This window comes from Dipodomys ordii, unplaced genomic scaffold (assembly GCF_000151885.1).
Source record: "Dipodomys ordii isolate 6190 unplaced genomic scaffold, Dord_2.0 Scaffold36, whole genome shotgun sequence".
Classification (NCBI taxonomy): Eukaryota; Metazoa; Chordata; class Mammalia; order Rodentia; family Heteromyidae; genus Dipodomys; species Dipodomys ordii.
In genome coordinates, this window is record NW_012267252.1 from 6,930,728 (window position 1) to 6,944,879 (window position 14,152).

The 14,152-nt window shown below is 51.2% G+C and overlaps 1 protein-coding gene across 2 annotated transcripts in view; it reads left to right on the plus strand.

The window, feature by feature from the left end:
• Positions 1-8,435, plus strand: part of Neurl1 (neuralized E3 ubiquitin protein ligase 1) — a 37,189-nt gene extending 28,754 nt beyond the window's left edge. For both annotated transcript variants that reach the window (XM_013017879.1, XM_013017880.1), the window contains exons 4-6: positions 3,045-3,749; positions 6,989-7,135; positions 7,572-8,435. In XM_013017879.1, coding sequence (XP_012873333.1) covers positions 3,045-3,749; positions 6,989-7,135; positions 7,572-7,804 — 1,085 coding nt within the window. In that variant the 3' untranslated portion in view covers positions 7,805-8,435. The remainder of the gene's footprint in view (positions 1-3,044; positions 3,750-6,988; positions 7,136-7,571) is intronic.
• Positions 8,436-14,152: the final 5,717 nt, after the last annotated feature.

Here is a 14,152-nt window from a genome sequence, read left to right on the forward strand (position 1 = left end):
CCAATTCTAGCATAAGGCACAGGGAGACTTACAGAAGGGTCCTGGGAAGGAACTGGGCTCAATTTGGGTCATGGTGTGATGCCAGACCAAATGGGGACATGGATTTTGCCAAAGGACAGTCTGGAAGTGGAGAGGGTGACATTGGGGGCTGAGGAGACCTTCCCCAATCTTGGATCTACAGTGCTTGGGTGCTGGCACAGCTCCCCTGAGTGTTACCCATAAGATGGAACTGCCTCTATGGGCTGTTTTCAGGATGAAATGCAGAGACATTTATGACGCTGCAAGTTACTTTCATCATGAAGGTCCTCCACCGAGCTGGATAGCAGAAGGGAAGCCACTCTTGGCAAGGGGAAGAGGTGTTCAGAATCCAGTCAGTGAAAGGCAATTCTGTGTAGAGGGATTCTGATTCTCAGCCTGGAGTCCACACCCATGGAAGGCTTTGTGCAGTTCACTGATACCCAGAATTACCCAGAGAATTTGGTGAGAATGTGCATTTTCTGGGAGACAGGTTAAAGTTACCACATTTTAAAAGTGGCTTATTACCAAGCTGGGTGCTAGTGGCTCATACCTGTAATCCTAACTACTCAGGAGGCTGAGATCCAAGGATCATGGTTCAAAGTTAGCTCAGGCAGGAAAGTCTGTTAAGACTCTTTTGTTAAAAAAAATTTTAATGGGGGGGGATGGTAGGGGGAAGGGATAAGAAGGGGAAATAAAGGAGGAGGCAACAATGCTTCATGACAAATGTACTCATTATCTTGCCCATGTAATTGTAACTCCTCTGTACGGTATTTTCACAATAAAAATTTTTAATAACACTTTTTATTGTAAAAATACTGTTTGTATGGGGCTGGGAAGGTGGCTCAGTGGTAGAGCCCTTGCCTTGCATGCATGAGGCCCTGGGTTTGATTCCTCAGCACCACATAAGCAAAAAGAAAAAAGCCGGAACTGGCGCTGTGGCTCAAGTGGTAGAGCGCTAGCCTTGAAGTGAAGAGCTGAGGGACAGCGCCCAGGCCCAGAGTTCAGGCCCACGACTGGACCCCCCCAAAAAAAATACTGTTTGTAAAAATACTGTACACAGAGGGGTTATAGTTACATGAGTAAGGTTATGAGTACATTTCCTATCCAGCATTGTTGCCTCCTCCTTTTTTTTTTAAAAAAAATAAGCCACCAGAAAACCGGAAGTGGTGTTGTGGCTCAAGTGGTAGAGCGCTAGCCTTACGCTGAAGAGCTCAGGGACAACGCCCAGGCCCAGAGTTCAAGCCCTATAACCAACAACAACAACAACAAAAATAGTGGCTTATTACCCATAAAAGGACTATTGGTACTTCTATAGCATAACTCAATGTTTACATTAAAAAAGTAACCAGCTAAAACTTTATAAAACAAAACTAAAGCCTGGTGTTAGTTGTTCACACCTATAATCCTTGCTACTCTGGAGGCTGACATCTGAAGATTACTCTTGCAATCTAGCCAAAAACCAAGAGACTCTTACCTCCAGTTAACCAGCAAAAAAACAGAAGTGGAGGCATGGTTCAAGTAATAGAGCACCCTCCTCTATGAACAAAAAGCCCAATGTGAGCGTGAGGCCTACAGACACACATGCACACAAGCCTACTACATAACCACATCCACAAATTCATAATCTAAATATATCACCTCTGGGAGGTGAGCAGCCAGCCAGTTCTTTCTTTCTGTTGAGCTGTATTTCCTATAAAATACAGTTTGAATTACTTGTCTGATTGAAGAGGAAGAATCAGAGTCCCAGTAAAAGAGCTCTTGGATGAATTTCCTGAACTTCCCTCAGCTCAGTGTCCTTATGTGGCAATGGTAAACTCAAAAGATAACTGTCCGGATTAGATGTGACAGTTTACACAAGGGGATTGAGAGGAGAGTGGGGGTTCCCTCTGGCCTTACAGAGTTAAGATGGAACAGAAGGTTTGTCTATGAATGTGGCATTGTTCTAGGTGCTGGATTAAAGATGGAAGATCCCCCGAGTTTGAGTGTGTGTGTGTATTTGTGTGTGTGTGTGTTTTAATTAAAACATTTTTTTTCCTGCTGGTCCTGGGGCTTGAACTCTGGGCTTGGGCTCTGTCCCTGAGCTCCTTTTTGTTAAAGGCTAGCACTCTACTACTTGAGCCACAGCTCCACTTCTGTTTTTTTTTTTCTGTGATTAACTGGAAATAAGAGTTTCACAGACTTTCCTGCCTGGGCTGGCTTCAAACAGTGATCTTCAGATCATAGCCTCCTGAGTACTTAGGATTACAGATGTGCCCAGCATAACTTTTTTTTTTGTTATTATAAAAGTGATGTACAATGAGTTTACAGTCATATAAGTCAGATAAAGAGTACGTTTCTTTTTGGACAACGTCACCCCTTGGGAGATTGAAATTTAAGAAAAAAATTTACCTCCTAGGAAGTGCTAGGAATCAACCTAGGGCCTATTGCCTAAAAAAAAAAAAAAAAAGGAAGTAAAGAGAAAAAAGAAAGCCAGGCGTTGGTGGCTTGTGCCTGTAATCCTAGCCACTCAGGAGGCTGAATTCTGAAGATCAGGCAGACACATATGAGAGACTTCTATCTAAAATTAACCAGGAAAAAAACCCAAACAAACTGGAAGTGGAGGTGTGGCTCAAGTACTAGAGCACCAGCCTTGAGCGGAAAAGCTAAGGGATAGGGTCCAGGTAGGACGCGCACGCGCGTGCGCGCACACACCTACACACACACACACACACACACTTGCACTCTTGCTGCAGACAATAAGTGCACCTGGTACAAAGTCCGGCCTGCTGTTAGCATTCAGAAGCCAGGAGATGGCCTTGGCCCCATGCCGTTATTTAAACCTTGCTGCCCTCGTGTCACTGCAGTTTTTGTTTTATGCCGTTAAGCATTTGCTAAGTGTGTCAGTGGCGCCTACTTGAAACGCAGCTGAGTCGGGGCGCAGGCGTGGGTTCGCGGCGGTGACCTTGGCAGTGACCTTTGACCTTGACGGTATCCGTGACCTGACGGCTGTCCCCCCCCCCCGTCCCGTCCCGCCCTCCCCGCCGCAGACAGCGAGCTGGTGCCCCCCGACTGCCTGCGGCCGCGCTCCTTCACAGCGCTGCGGCGGCCCTCGCTGCGCCGCGAGGCGGACGACGCGCGCCTCTCCGTGAGCCTGTGCGACCTCAACGTGCCCGTCGGCGAGGGCGACGGCGACGGGAGCGCGCCGGCCTCGGCCTGCCCGATCCCGCAGAACTCGCTCAACTCTCAGCACAGCCGCGCGCTGCCCGCGCAGCTCGACGGCGACCTGCGTTTCCACGCGCTGCGCGCGGGCGCGCACGTCCGCATCCTGGACGAGCAGACGGTAGCGCGCCTGGAGCACGGGCGCGACGAGCGCGCGCTCGTCTTCACCAGCCGGCCCGTGCGCGCGGCCGAGACCATCTTCATTAAGGTCACGCGCGCGAGCGGCGGGGGCGGCGCGCGGCCCGGCGCGCTCTCCTTCGGCGTCACCACGTGCGACCCCGGCACGCTGCGGCCCGCCGACCTGCCCTTCAGCCCCGAAGCCCTGGTGGACCGCAAGGAGTTCTGGGCCGTGTGCCGCGTGCCCGGGCCCTTGCACAGCGGCGACATCCTGGGCCTGGTGGTCAATGCCGACGGCGAGCTGCACCTGAGTCACAACGGCGCAGCCGCGGGCATGCAGCTGTGCGTGGATGTCTCGCAGCCACTCTGGATGTTCTTCGGCCTGCATGGCTCCATCACGCAGGTCCGCATCCTCGGTGAGTGCTGGGCTGAGGCCCTCCGGGTGTGTGTGTGGGATTGGGGAGCGGGGACTTCCCAGATCCCCTACAAATACCCAAGGCGAGTTCTGGGGGAGACCCCATCGTCCAGGCCGAGGGTCCTCAAATGTCACAAGAACGGAGTTCAAAGCCTGCTCAACACACACTCCCAGACACACCTCAGGGCCCAGGTCCCCACACCCCAGGGCGCCTAAAAAAATGGGGAAATGGTTTCCACCAGCACTTAACTTTTTTAAACAATTTTTTATTGTTATTATAAAGATGAAGTACAGAGGAGTTAGAGTTTCATAAGTCAGGTGAAGAGTACGTTTCTTTTTGGACCATGTCACCCAGCAGTTAATGGGAATTCAGGGCCAGTGGCCCTAAGGATGCTTGTGAACACAGGTTGGTATGTCAGGGGTTTCTGTCTGCCCGGTGGGGTGTGAGGTGAGGTGGGAAGAGGAATCTCTGAGCAGGCAACCTTGAGAGAAATGGGATTGCAGAATTTTAGATCTTTTTTTTAGGGGGACACAGAGTTTTAATGGATTGGAAGTGTAACCATACTTCCCAGATTGTTGTGTGGAATGTTCATAGTTTTGTTGTTGTTGTTTTGAAAAAGGGGCCATGTGGCTAAAACGTTAGGGAAACATTGATTTGAATAGAGCAGTGGGAGGATTCTCTATTGCAAGATTTCTCAGAGCCTTTAATATGTGGTGCTGTTGTCTACTTGAGCTGGCTTCAAATGGAAATCCTCAGCTCTCAGCCTCCTTTGTAAGATTACAGGTGTAAGCCACCAGTGCTCAGCTGCAGTGTGAATCTTTAAATAGAGTGGTTGAGGTCTACAGTTTTCCGAGCTAATTTGTTCAGAAATCTTTTTTCCTTTGCACGAAGCATTCCCTGGCATCCATATTACTCCAGAGGGCAGGTGTTTATAATCTGCAGCCCTGGTCTACTAACCAGCCCTGTTAGACTGAACTATATTCATTAACCTCACTGGGAAGACCTAGTAAACTTCATATTCTTGAGTCTCCCTCCAGAGATTCTGGGCAACAAACACACACACACATACACACACACACACACACCACAGAATATGCACACACACACACACACACACACACCACAGAATATGCCAAGCTGGAGTGCCCTCAGCCTCACGACCCCCAGCCTCAGCCCAGGAGGTTTGATAGAGCAGGTAAATGTGCACCAATGTGCTCTTCCTTGTAGGTCATGTGTGTTTACATAACTAAATGCTTGTAGTCTTTAGAGAGACCAAATGAAAGTAGAGTGAAAGAGAGAAAAGCAATGAAAAGCAATGAGGCTGCGGTGCTAAGAAGGTAGAATCCAGGGAAAATAAAACACGAAGGAATGAAATTAGGTTCAGTGAAATCAAGCAGAAAGGCAGATGAGCTAGACTGGCCTGAGAATTCAAGATGGAATAAAATGAAATTGGATTAAGGGGAAAAATAAAGCTCAGGTGAAAGATAATTGGCTGTGCTCAGTGAGAGACACTGCTCAGATCCTCAGAGAAAGGAAATGACACAGGGATAAGGTACTCTCCTGCGTCAGCAGCATCTAATAATAGATAAGGAGCTTTCCAGCAAGCTTCTGTCATCCAAAGAGGTTTATAAGACTGGAGCAAAGGAGAATTAAGAGAGAGAAAAATCAAGACTTTTCTGTCTCAAGTGATAAGTGGGTCAAGTGGATATGGAAGAAGAACCATCCAGAATTCAACATCTGTTAAAGTACAGTGTTCCTGAGTGGTTTGGAGGATTGGGTATTTGAGCTAGAAAGCTGGTATTTGGAGGATCCTGACTGATTCTAAAGGAAAAACTAATCAGTGGTGATGTGTGAAGGGTCCTCATTTACTTTATAGAGCAGTGGTTAGCTTTGTGGAAGGCCTCGGTAAACTAAGAATGGAAGGCTATTTCCCTCGCTCATATGTGTCACAAACCCCACTGCCAATTCATATTTACTGGTGGAATATTAGAAATACTGTCACTAAAGACAGAAATATAATAAGGATGCCTTATAGACACGGCTCTGACAATGCTAGCCTGTGCAAAAAGGCAAGGAGAATAAATAGGAGGCATGTTTTTGGGGCTGGGAAGGTGGCTCAGTGGTAGAAGGCTGGCCTTGCATGCATGAGGCCGTGGGTTCGATTCCCCAGCACCACATAAGCAAAAAAAAAAAAGCCAGAAATGGCTCTGTGGCTCAAGTGGTAGAGCGCTAGCCTTGAGCTGAAGAGCTGAGGGACAGTGCCCAGGCCCAGAGTTCAGGTCCCACGACCGGACCCCTCCCCCCAAAAAAAGATCAACTTTAAAAATATTAACACAAGCCAGGCGCCGGCTTGTAATCCTAGCTATTCAGGAGGCTGAGATCTGAGGATCGTGGTTCAAAGCCAGCCCCTGCAGGAAAGGCTGTGAGACTCTATCTCCAATAAACTACTCATAAAACGGGAAGGGGAGCTGTGGCTCAAGTGGTAGAGCACTAACCTTGAGCTGAAGAGCTGAGGGACAACGCCCAGGCCATGACCAAACCAAAGCCAAAACCAAACAAAAAATATTAACACAGTAAGAGAAACCTTATGAGCATCCACTGGTTATGCCTAGAAATAATATGTTATAATAATGAAATATCTTACTCAGCACCCTCAAAGTGTTCTATTAGGGCAGATAGAGGAGCCAGTGACCTTTCCTTTTCTTTGAACATTTGTGGCTCAACTGGAGAAGCAGCACTGGATTCCTGGGCAAAGAACCCAGAATATCCCAGGCTCTGTAGTTGTTCAATCCTGAGTCCATGCTAGGTGCGTAGGTGGTTGGTGCACGTGGATTTTTTTTTTGTGTGTGTGTGTGGAGGGTGTTGAGGCTCCCTGGAAGTGGCGTTTCCCTGGACAACCAGGTCTTTTGATGGCAAGAGCTCTGTCCCCAGCCTTAAGTGTGCACAGTGGGCCTTAGAATTTATAGAAGGAAAGAGCAGGAGGGAACTGGGGAGAGAGGAATGAGGGATGAAGGAAAGGACACGGGACCACAACCTGGGGGAGGAGGCGTATGCTTTTCCGAAGAGTCAGTGGGTGAAGCCTGGGGACTGTGGCGAAGAACATGGGGCTCAGACAGCAGGAGGGAGATGGGGACTTTGCCCACGGCTATCCTGTGGTCAGGCCTGGGAGCCCACTGTGGGAGTGGAGCCTTGACGTTATCCATTGGCTGGTGGTAAGTGTGGTCTTCCCCCTTCTGCAGGCTCCACCATCCTGGCTGAGCGGGGTGTCCCATCGCTCCCCTGCTCCCCTGCCTCCACACCAACCTCACCCAGTGCCCTGGGCAGCCGCCTCTCAGACCCGCTGCTCAGCACATGCAGCTCTGGACCTCTGAGTAGCTCTACTGGTGGTGAGTCCGCTGGCCTGCCTTCCTTCTTCTCTTCCTCTCAGCCTTCCTTCTCTTCTCAGGTCCTTCTTGTCCTCCCTCCCTCCCACCCCTCCCGTTCCCTCTCCCTCTTTCCTTCTCCCACTCTTTCCTTTCCTTCCTCCCTCCTTCTCCTTTCCCTGTAGACTAGAACAGAGGAGCTAGAACCTGGCTCAGTCAAGCCTTGTTGGGTAGAGACATCGGGCAGGTCCCTTCTGTTCCCTAGCTGGGAAGCTTTCTCCAGAGGAGTTTTCAGCGCACATGGAGTGACCAAAAGTAGCTCGGGGCATCTTGCCTTAGAAGGCGTGAGGCCCCTTTTCTTCCCCATCCCTGCCTCCCATCACCTAGCTGTGGTCTGGAGCTGAGCACGCTGCCAGAGCTCTGGGCCAGGACCTCCTGACTGATGCTCCTTTCCCCTCAGGGACAGTCCCCAATTCCCCAGTGAGCCTGCCTGATTCTCCACTGAGTTCCAGCCAGTGGAGCTCTGAGTGCACCATTTGCTACGAACACACGGTGGACACAGTCATCTACACATGTGGTCACATGTGCCTCTGCTACGCCTGCGGCCTGCGTCTCAAGAAGGCTCTGCACGCCTGCTGTCCCATCTGCCGCCGCCCCATCAAAGACATCATCAAGACCTACCGAAGCTCCTAGCCCCATGGTGGAGCCCCACCCTCTGCATCCATCTCTGCAGACTTCAGGCCCATGCCAGCTGAGGGCTAGGCTCTTAGGCCTCTTTTCTTCTGTTGGGAACTGCTGCTCCTTTTCTATTCATCATGGGAAACGAAGGCCCTGAAGGTTTGGGCTGAGAAAGGGGCCTGGAAGGAGGGAGGGCGGAAGCACATCACCGGGAGAGGCCACGCCCCATCTTCTCTTTTCTGCAGCCAGCTCTTCCCTGCATGCTGAGGGGCTAAACTGGGGTCTCAGCCTGTTGCAGCCCCTCCCCTCTCAGGAGGTTCTTGTGGCCCATATGGGCACTTTGGCAAGAATTAGAAAATGCCTGTCTTCTTCTGGGCATTCCCAAATGAGGGTCCGCAGCTTGGCTGGGGGAGTAGGGACTGGATATTGCATCTGTTTGCTCCTTCAGCCTGCTGCCACTGAGCAGCACACAACCTGTTCAACAGGCCCTGGGCGAGCAGCTCCTGAGGGGCATCTCACTCCACACCTGTGCTCGCCTCTGTCTTTGCTTTTCTGTGTATTGGGCCTGGCAGTGGACTCCTCTCCCCCAGGTATCCGCAGCCTCTGTGCCATGTATCTTTCCTCCCACCCAGGTTGCAGAGGGCTTAGGCTCAGCTGCCATGGCCACGACCCCTGCTGGGTATAGCCTTCTGCCACAAGCATCTCGCTGGGTGCTGTTGCCCAGAGATGCCCTTTGGTATGGGCGGGGGTGAGTCTGTCTGCTGGTAGGGTCTCTTAAGAACAGTCTGCAGCCACCCACCTCGGGCCTCTGTTCCCACATCTCAGTGCCCACCTGGGCCTGAAACTGGGCAGTGGCCTCATTAGCCATCATGTGCCCAGAAGGAGCCAGGGTCCCAGTGGGAGGGGATTCCCTGGGCTGGGAGTAGCTCTTCTCCTTATGTTTATTTATTTATTTATTTGGTTCTCGGTTTTTATTTGTGGGTAACCCTTGATCTGGGGCTCTTAGAAAAGCTGCCATGTATGTGAGGTACCAAGTACGTGGCAGCAGAATCATCACTCAGAATCCATCCCATGCCCCCGCCACAAAGCCCACGGCCACCTGTCTGAGTTGGAACTTCCCCCAAAGGGGCCAGGCTGGAGTTCTCCTGGAGTCGGTCGTGCAGAGAGGCAAATGAGCCTCCAGAGGGCTCCCCTGGGCTTGGTGGCCCAGTGGGAGCCCCACAGTGCTCCTGGGAGCTGGGTTGCAAAAGGGGTCTCAGATGACCAGGAAGTTGTCTCCCCTCCCCCTCTCCCCCCCACCAGGGGGGCTTCAAGGGTCCTGGGAAGGCTGAGAGAGGGAGCCCATGTGGGCTGGGGAATGGCTAAGGGCCTTTGTCATAGGGGCCCCAGTTCCCCACTGCTCTTAGGAAAGGTGCTGCCCCAGTAATGCTGGAAGGTGAGGCCTTCTAACAGCACCTCTGGGGTCTGCAGAAAGGAGAGGGGGAAGTGGCGCCCCTGACACCATTCAGTGAGTCCCCTCTGCCTTCCCACCCTAGCCCAAGCTAGTGTGGAATCTTGGCCTTGACTCGCCAGCATCCCAGCCCCTGTACCCCCAGATAGCTGTTTTGCATCCTCAGGGGTGGTTTCTTCTGTGACAGGCTGGGCCTGGGGTTCTAGTCCTGACTACTGACTAGTCATATGGCCCTGGTCTGGTGGTCACCTTCTGACCCCTGCTTCCTATAAAAAGGGGTAGTTCGGCAGACTTTTTGGCCCTTGGGGGAGGCTGCTGAGAGTGGTGTGGTGCAGAAGCCCAGGGAACAGGAACCCAGCTCTGGCAAAGGCCTGAGGGGCTGTGGGAAGTCAACTCTCCATGGCCCTGGGAGACCTAGCCAGTGAATGGCCCATTCCATTTGGGGGTCCGCCCGCAAGGCAAAGAACAGTGTGAGATGCAGAGGCTGCCTGCCAGCAGGAGATGGAGGAAAACAAGCCATTGTCCATCCTTTTAGCGGTGGGGCAGCCACCACCAGCTTTGTGAACTCGGGTTGCTGTGATTGTGAATAAAGGTGATGTCATACCAGCTGGAGGGCTGGAGGGAGGTCCGTGTGTATGTATGGGTCATTTGTCCTTAGGTGTGGCCCTGGGCAGGCCTCTGAGCTCCCAAGGTGAGCTGAAACAATCAGGTAGGGAAGGCTCCCTGGTGTGGGGGTTTTGTGCATGGCCTGGGGTCTAGAGCAGAGGCTGGAAAGCCAGGCAGTCCGGAAATTCCAGTGTTCACAGGCCCCTGTGTCTGGGAAAAGGGTGTGATGGCATGGGAGCAGTAGGAGGCCATGAAGAGGCTTGTGCGGTGGAACGCGACACCTAGAGGTTGGAGGGGGAATATTACAGGTCTTCATTCTGGTCACCAGGGACTGGAGTTCAGCTGTGTTCCCACTGGTGGATATAGCTGGGGAAAAAATGGAGGTCTCTGAACTGAGAACCTGTGCAGAGCAGTTAGACGTGCTAAGTACTTTTTGATGGCTGGCAAAGTGGGGAAACAGGCCAACGTCTAGACATAATGTTGGCATCAGTCATCTGGCTGGGCCGTGTGGGTACATGGGATGCCTGCCTTCCTACCTTCTTGGGAGGATGGTCTGGCTGCCCAGTTTGGGCTGGCCTTAACCCCCCCATAGCAGGACCAGTGTTGCCTGCTTACAGAGTCTAGTACAAGCAGGTTAGGGTCAAACATGCTGGAGATGGGAGCCATCTTGGCCACTCTCATGAAATCCTCCCCAAGCTAAGGAGGGTTGGAGGAACACAATGGGGACTGTGGCCCCCATGTACTGAGATGGAATCTGATGTCAAGAATTAAGTGATTTAAAAAGACAAAAAAAAACACCTTTATTTAGTTTTCAGGGAAATACAAGATGCATGTAAACATAAACAAAATACAAAACAACCCAAATCTTACAGTCTAGAAGCATGCCAAGGCAGAGCATTTCTGCAGACCAACAGTCCCGTGAAAGTGATAAAGGACACCTGCCAGATGGCAGGCCAAGGGGTCGGGTCCGTTTCCCAAGGTGTGATGAGACTTTAAGAAAACTATTATAAATACCAGAAACCTGGAGATAGTTTAGCACCACCATTGATCCTGGAAATATTTCAGCACTCACGTGGACTGCACTGTATTGAATTCATTTTTTTCCTCCAGTTTTTCTGCCAAGGGGAAAGAGGAAAAAACCTGGAGAAAGGACTTGGAGTGGGCTCCTAGGGTCCTACTAGGAGCTGGGTAGGGGATGGACAGCAGGAAGAACTCAAAGTTCCAGAGCCCCAGCCATATCTACCAGCTCACCTCTAGCCATACAAGCCAATACCCATGCTTCAGAGACCCCGCTTATCCATCTTGCTCCTCAGCCATTTTCCTGCACACCTCAGAAGCTGGCAGACACCCATTCCCTACCCCGTGTCCTGCATTCACAGAAAATATCTTGCGTGGAGTAAGTTGCCAATTCAAGGTGGCCATTTATCCTTCTCTGACATAAACTGAGCTGTGTGCCTTGGTGAGAAACCACTAACAATTAGAAGAGCATAATCCTGGTTGGGTGTGCAGTTCTGGCCTAATTCTTAGCAGGCAGGCAGGCTCAGCAAATGGAACAATGGAGGATCAGAGAACCTTGAGATAATCCATTAGTGGGAGGCTGACAGGTTCTCTTCACCTCGGATAGGCCTGAGGAAGTCTGAATCTTGAGTTCCAGTTTGGGGATGGTGGGCCCCTATTGCATGGCCCTTTATGGTCACTGGTTTCTGATTTGTATAACCCCACAATCTAGCTTTGGATTGGACAAAGGGTAGTGGGAAAAATCTGTGATGAACTTTGGAGATGAATGTTGTTTTCTGGAAATGGCCTCTAAAATGAACAATTGTTTAGGTGCAACACCTCTTCTCCACCTGCTGACCATTTGCTGGGACTCAATTTGTGGCCCAGTGAAAAACTGTTTGACTAGCTTCCATGGTCAAATAGGAAGGATTTCCCTGTCTCCAGCTCTGGCTGGACTTGTGGTTGTTAAGTCATAAAAACCCCTGTGCACTTGCTCTCCTTCCTGACACATTCAGCATTGGCTTGTTCCTTCAATAAAGACAAAGCACAACTCCTATCTTTCAGCCTTCCCACACCCTTTCTGCATGGAAGACATCCTTTTCATCCATGTCCTCCCATGAAGGGAAGGCAAGCCCTAACCACATGCGTACATACATGACATGCACACACACACGTCGTCAACATGCCTCTCACCCACCTCCAACTTGCTCAATCCATCTTCCTCTAAAAGAATTCTCTCACACAAACCTCTTAACGTGCAAACCACTGGCCAGGATGGGGCTGAGCAAGGCAAGGACCTTCAGCACAGAGAACCACTACCCTCTAAGGCCACTATGTTCTGGGAAGGGGATAGGAAAGGATGCTGATTGTCAAGGTCAAGTGCAAATTTGAGACTTGAAAGATAGGATTGGGAGAGGGGAATTTCATGTGAACCCCAGCGTCATAGGCAGGCTGGCACCAAGGCTCTGGAAGGTAGCGCCTTCCACCAGTCCATATGCCAGCATGCACCCAGGACAAAGCAGGAGGGAAGTTACAACTAGTGGGGCTGAGGTTATAGGTCACTGACCCTGTCCTCTCACTTGCTTTGATGATAGACCTTCAGAACCTCAGAAGAAGACACCATTCCAAACAGATTTAGCTGGAGAAAACTCAGTCCCTAGGATGCCTTCATACTACCATGAGGTGTGCGGCCAGGCCTGTGGTAGAGACAGTAGGTGCTGCCATAAATGCACATGTAGCTCCTGTAGAACCCACCTCCAGCCGGTTCTCACCCTGCTCAGCCTGACCTTCCCTCAGAAACAAGAGCCCAGGGGCCGGCAGCTCTCAGGTCACGTGGCTTCTGATGCAGGAGGCCGGCTGGGAGGAGGCCTGCCAGGTGGGTGTCCTGACTTCGTCATCTCTCTTCCATGGCTGCTTTTTGGACCCAGGAATTAAGGCCTTAGGCTGCTTCTGCTAGATCTGTTAATGCCAGTGTGACGTTTCCAACTAAATAATACAATAATTATCAAAGTGGGGGAAAACACATTGCACTCTCCAGCCGGGATTGTGTGTGTGAATGGCACACATAAACTTGCTGCCAGAGCTGAGTCCCTTGGGACCTGCCCAAGGCCAAAGACTGTTCAATGGAGACAGCTTGCCCAGGATTTTCTTCTCTAACCCCATGTTATATAATTCAAGTGGGAAATTACCAGCACACACGCACACAAGCACACAGGCACACACACATTTTCTCAACACACAGCCCTCAAAAAAGTGAGGGAATCTTATTCTTTAGCAATGTGGACTGTTGTTCTCTTTCCAGAGAGCTCTGCGTAGAGATTCTCAGTGTCTGGACATGTGGATGTTTCTATTCCAAGAAAGACCCACGCAGGCACAGCCCCACTCCAGCACAGACATCCATATCCATACAGAAATTCAGCAAATGAGGGTTGGAGCAGCAAGCTTACAGTACTGAAGGTGGAGGGGTTGAGCCAGGCATGGGCGTGCTCACTGCTGTGGGAGGCAGAGCTCCAGGGGCTGGGGCCAGAGGGGCCTTCTGCCCTGCCACTTGCACTGGCCCTACGGAAGGAGGCTGGCTTGGTACCTGTCACGAGGGCTTCCGTCTGCAGACAGCTGGGCACAGGGCTCCTGGGTTTGTCCCAGGACTCCTGAGGCCTGCCTGGGTTGAAGTGGGGCCTACTCCTCACAGTGATGTCATTGAGATGAACGGTGGCCAAGGCTCAGCCGTCAGGCCCTGCTGCAGGGTTGTGGGACTTGCATTTCACTGGGTGTACAAGGCCTAAGGCACCGGCACCCTCCCAATGGTTTAGTTACATCTAGGGTTCTTGCCCACTAACCAAACTGAGCTTCCATTGTTCTCCAAAGAACTCAGACACATATTAAAAAGGCTCATAGCCCAAACATCAGGAGCCTGGGGTGAGGGAGGGCTGCTGGGAGTCACTTTTAGGACAGGTGTCTCTGAGCAGCTGGCTTGCAAAAAAACAAAAACGAAAACCTGGAGCAGTTCCTGGATGTCCCTGCTCTGCTCTGGGGACTGGGCCTGGGAGGTCAAAGGCCCATGTTACTTCCTTGAATCCCTTTCTTCTGGGTGGACAAGACCCAACAGAAAAAGAGGCTGCCCTCTAGAGCCCTTCCATTCTTGCCAAGGAAACCCACCTGGGTGTTCCCCCAGTCCAATTCCTTCCAGCAGCCCCCTCATGCCTCCTGCAGACTGGGCCGTGGGGTCAGTGAGCCCTGGCATCTCTCTTGGTCATATTGCACTTTCCTGTCTCAGACTGTTTTCATTTTCCATTGAGAATGCAAAGTATTTG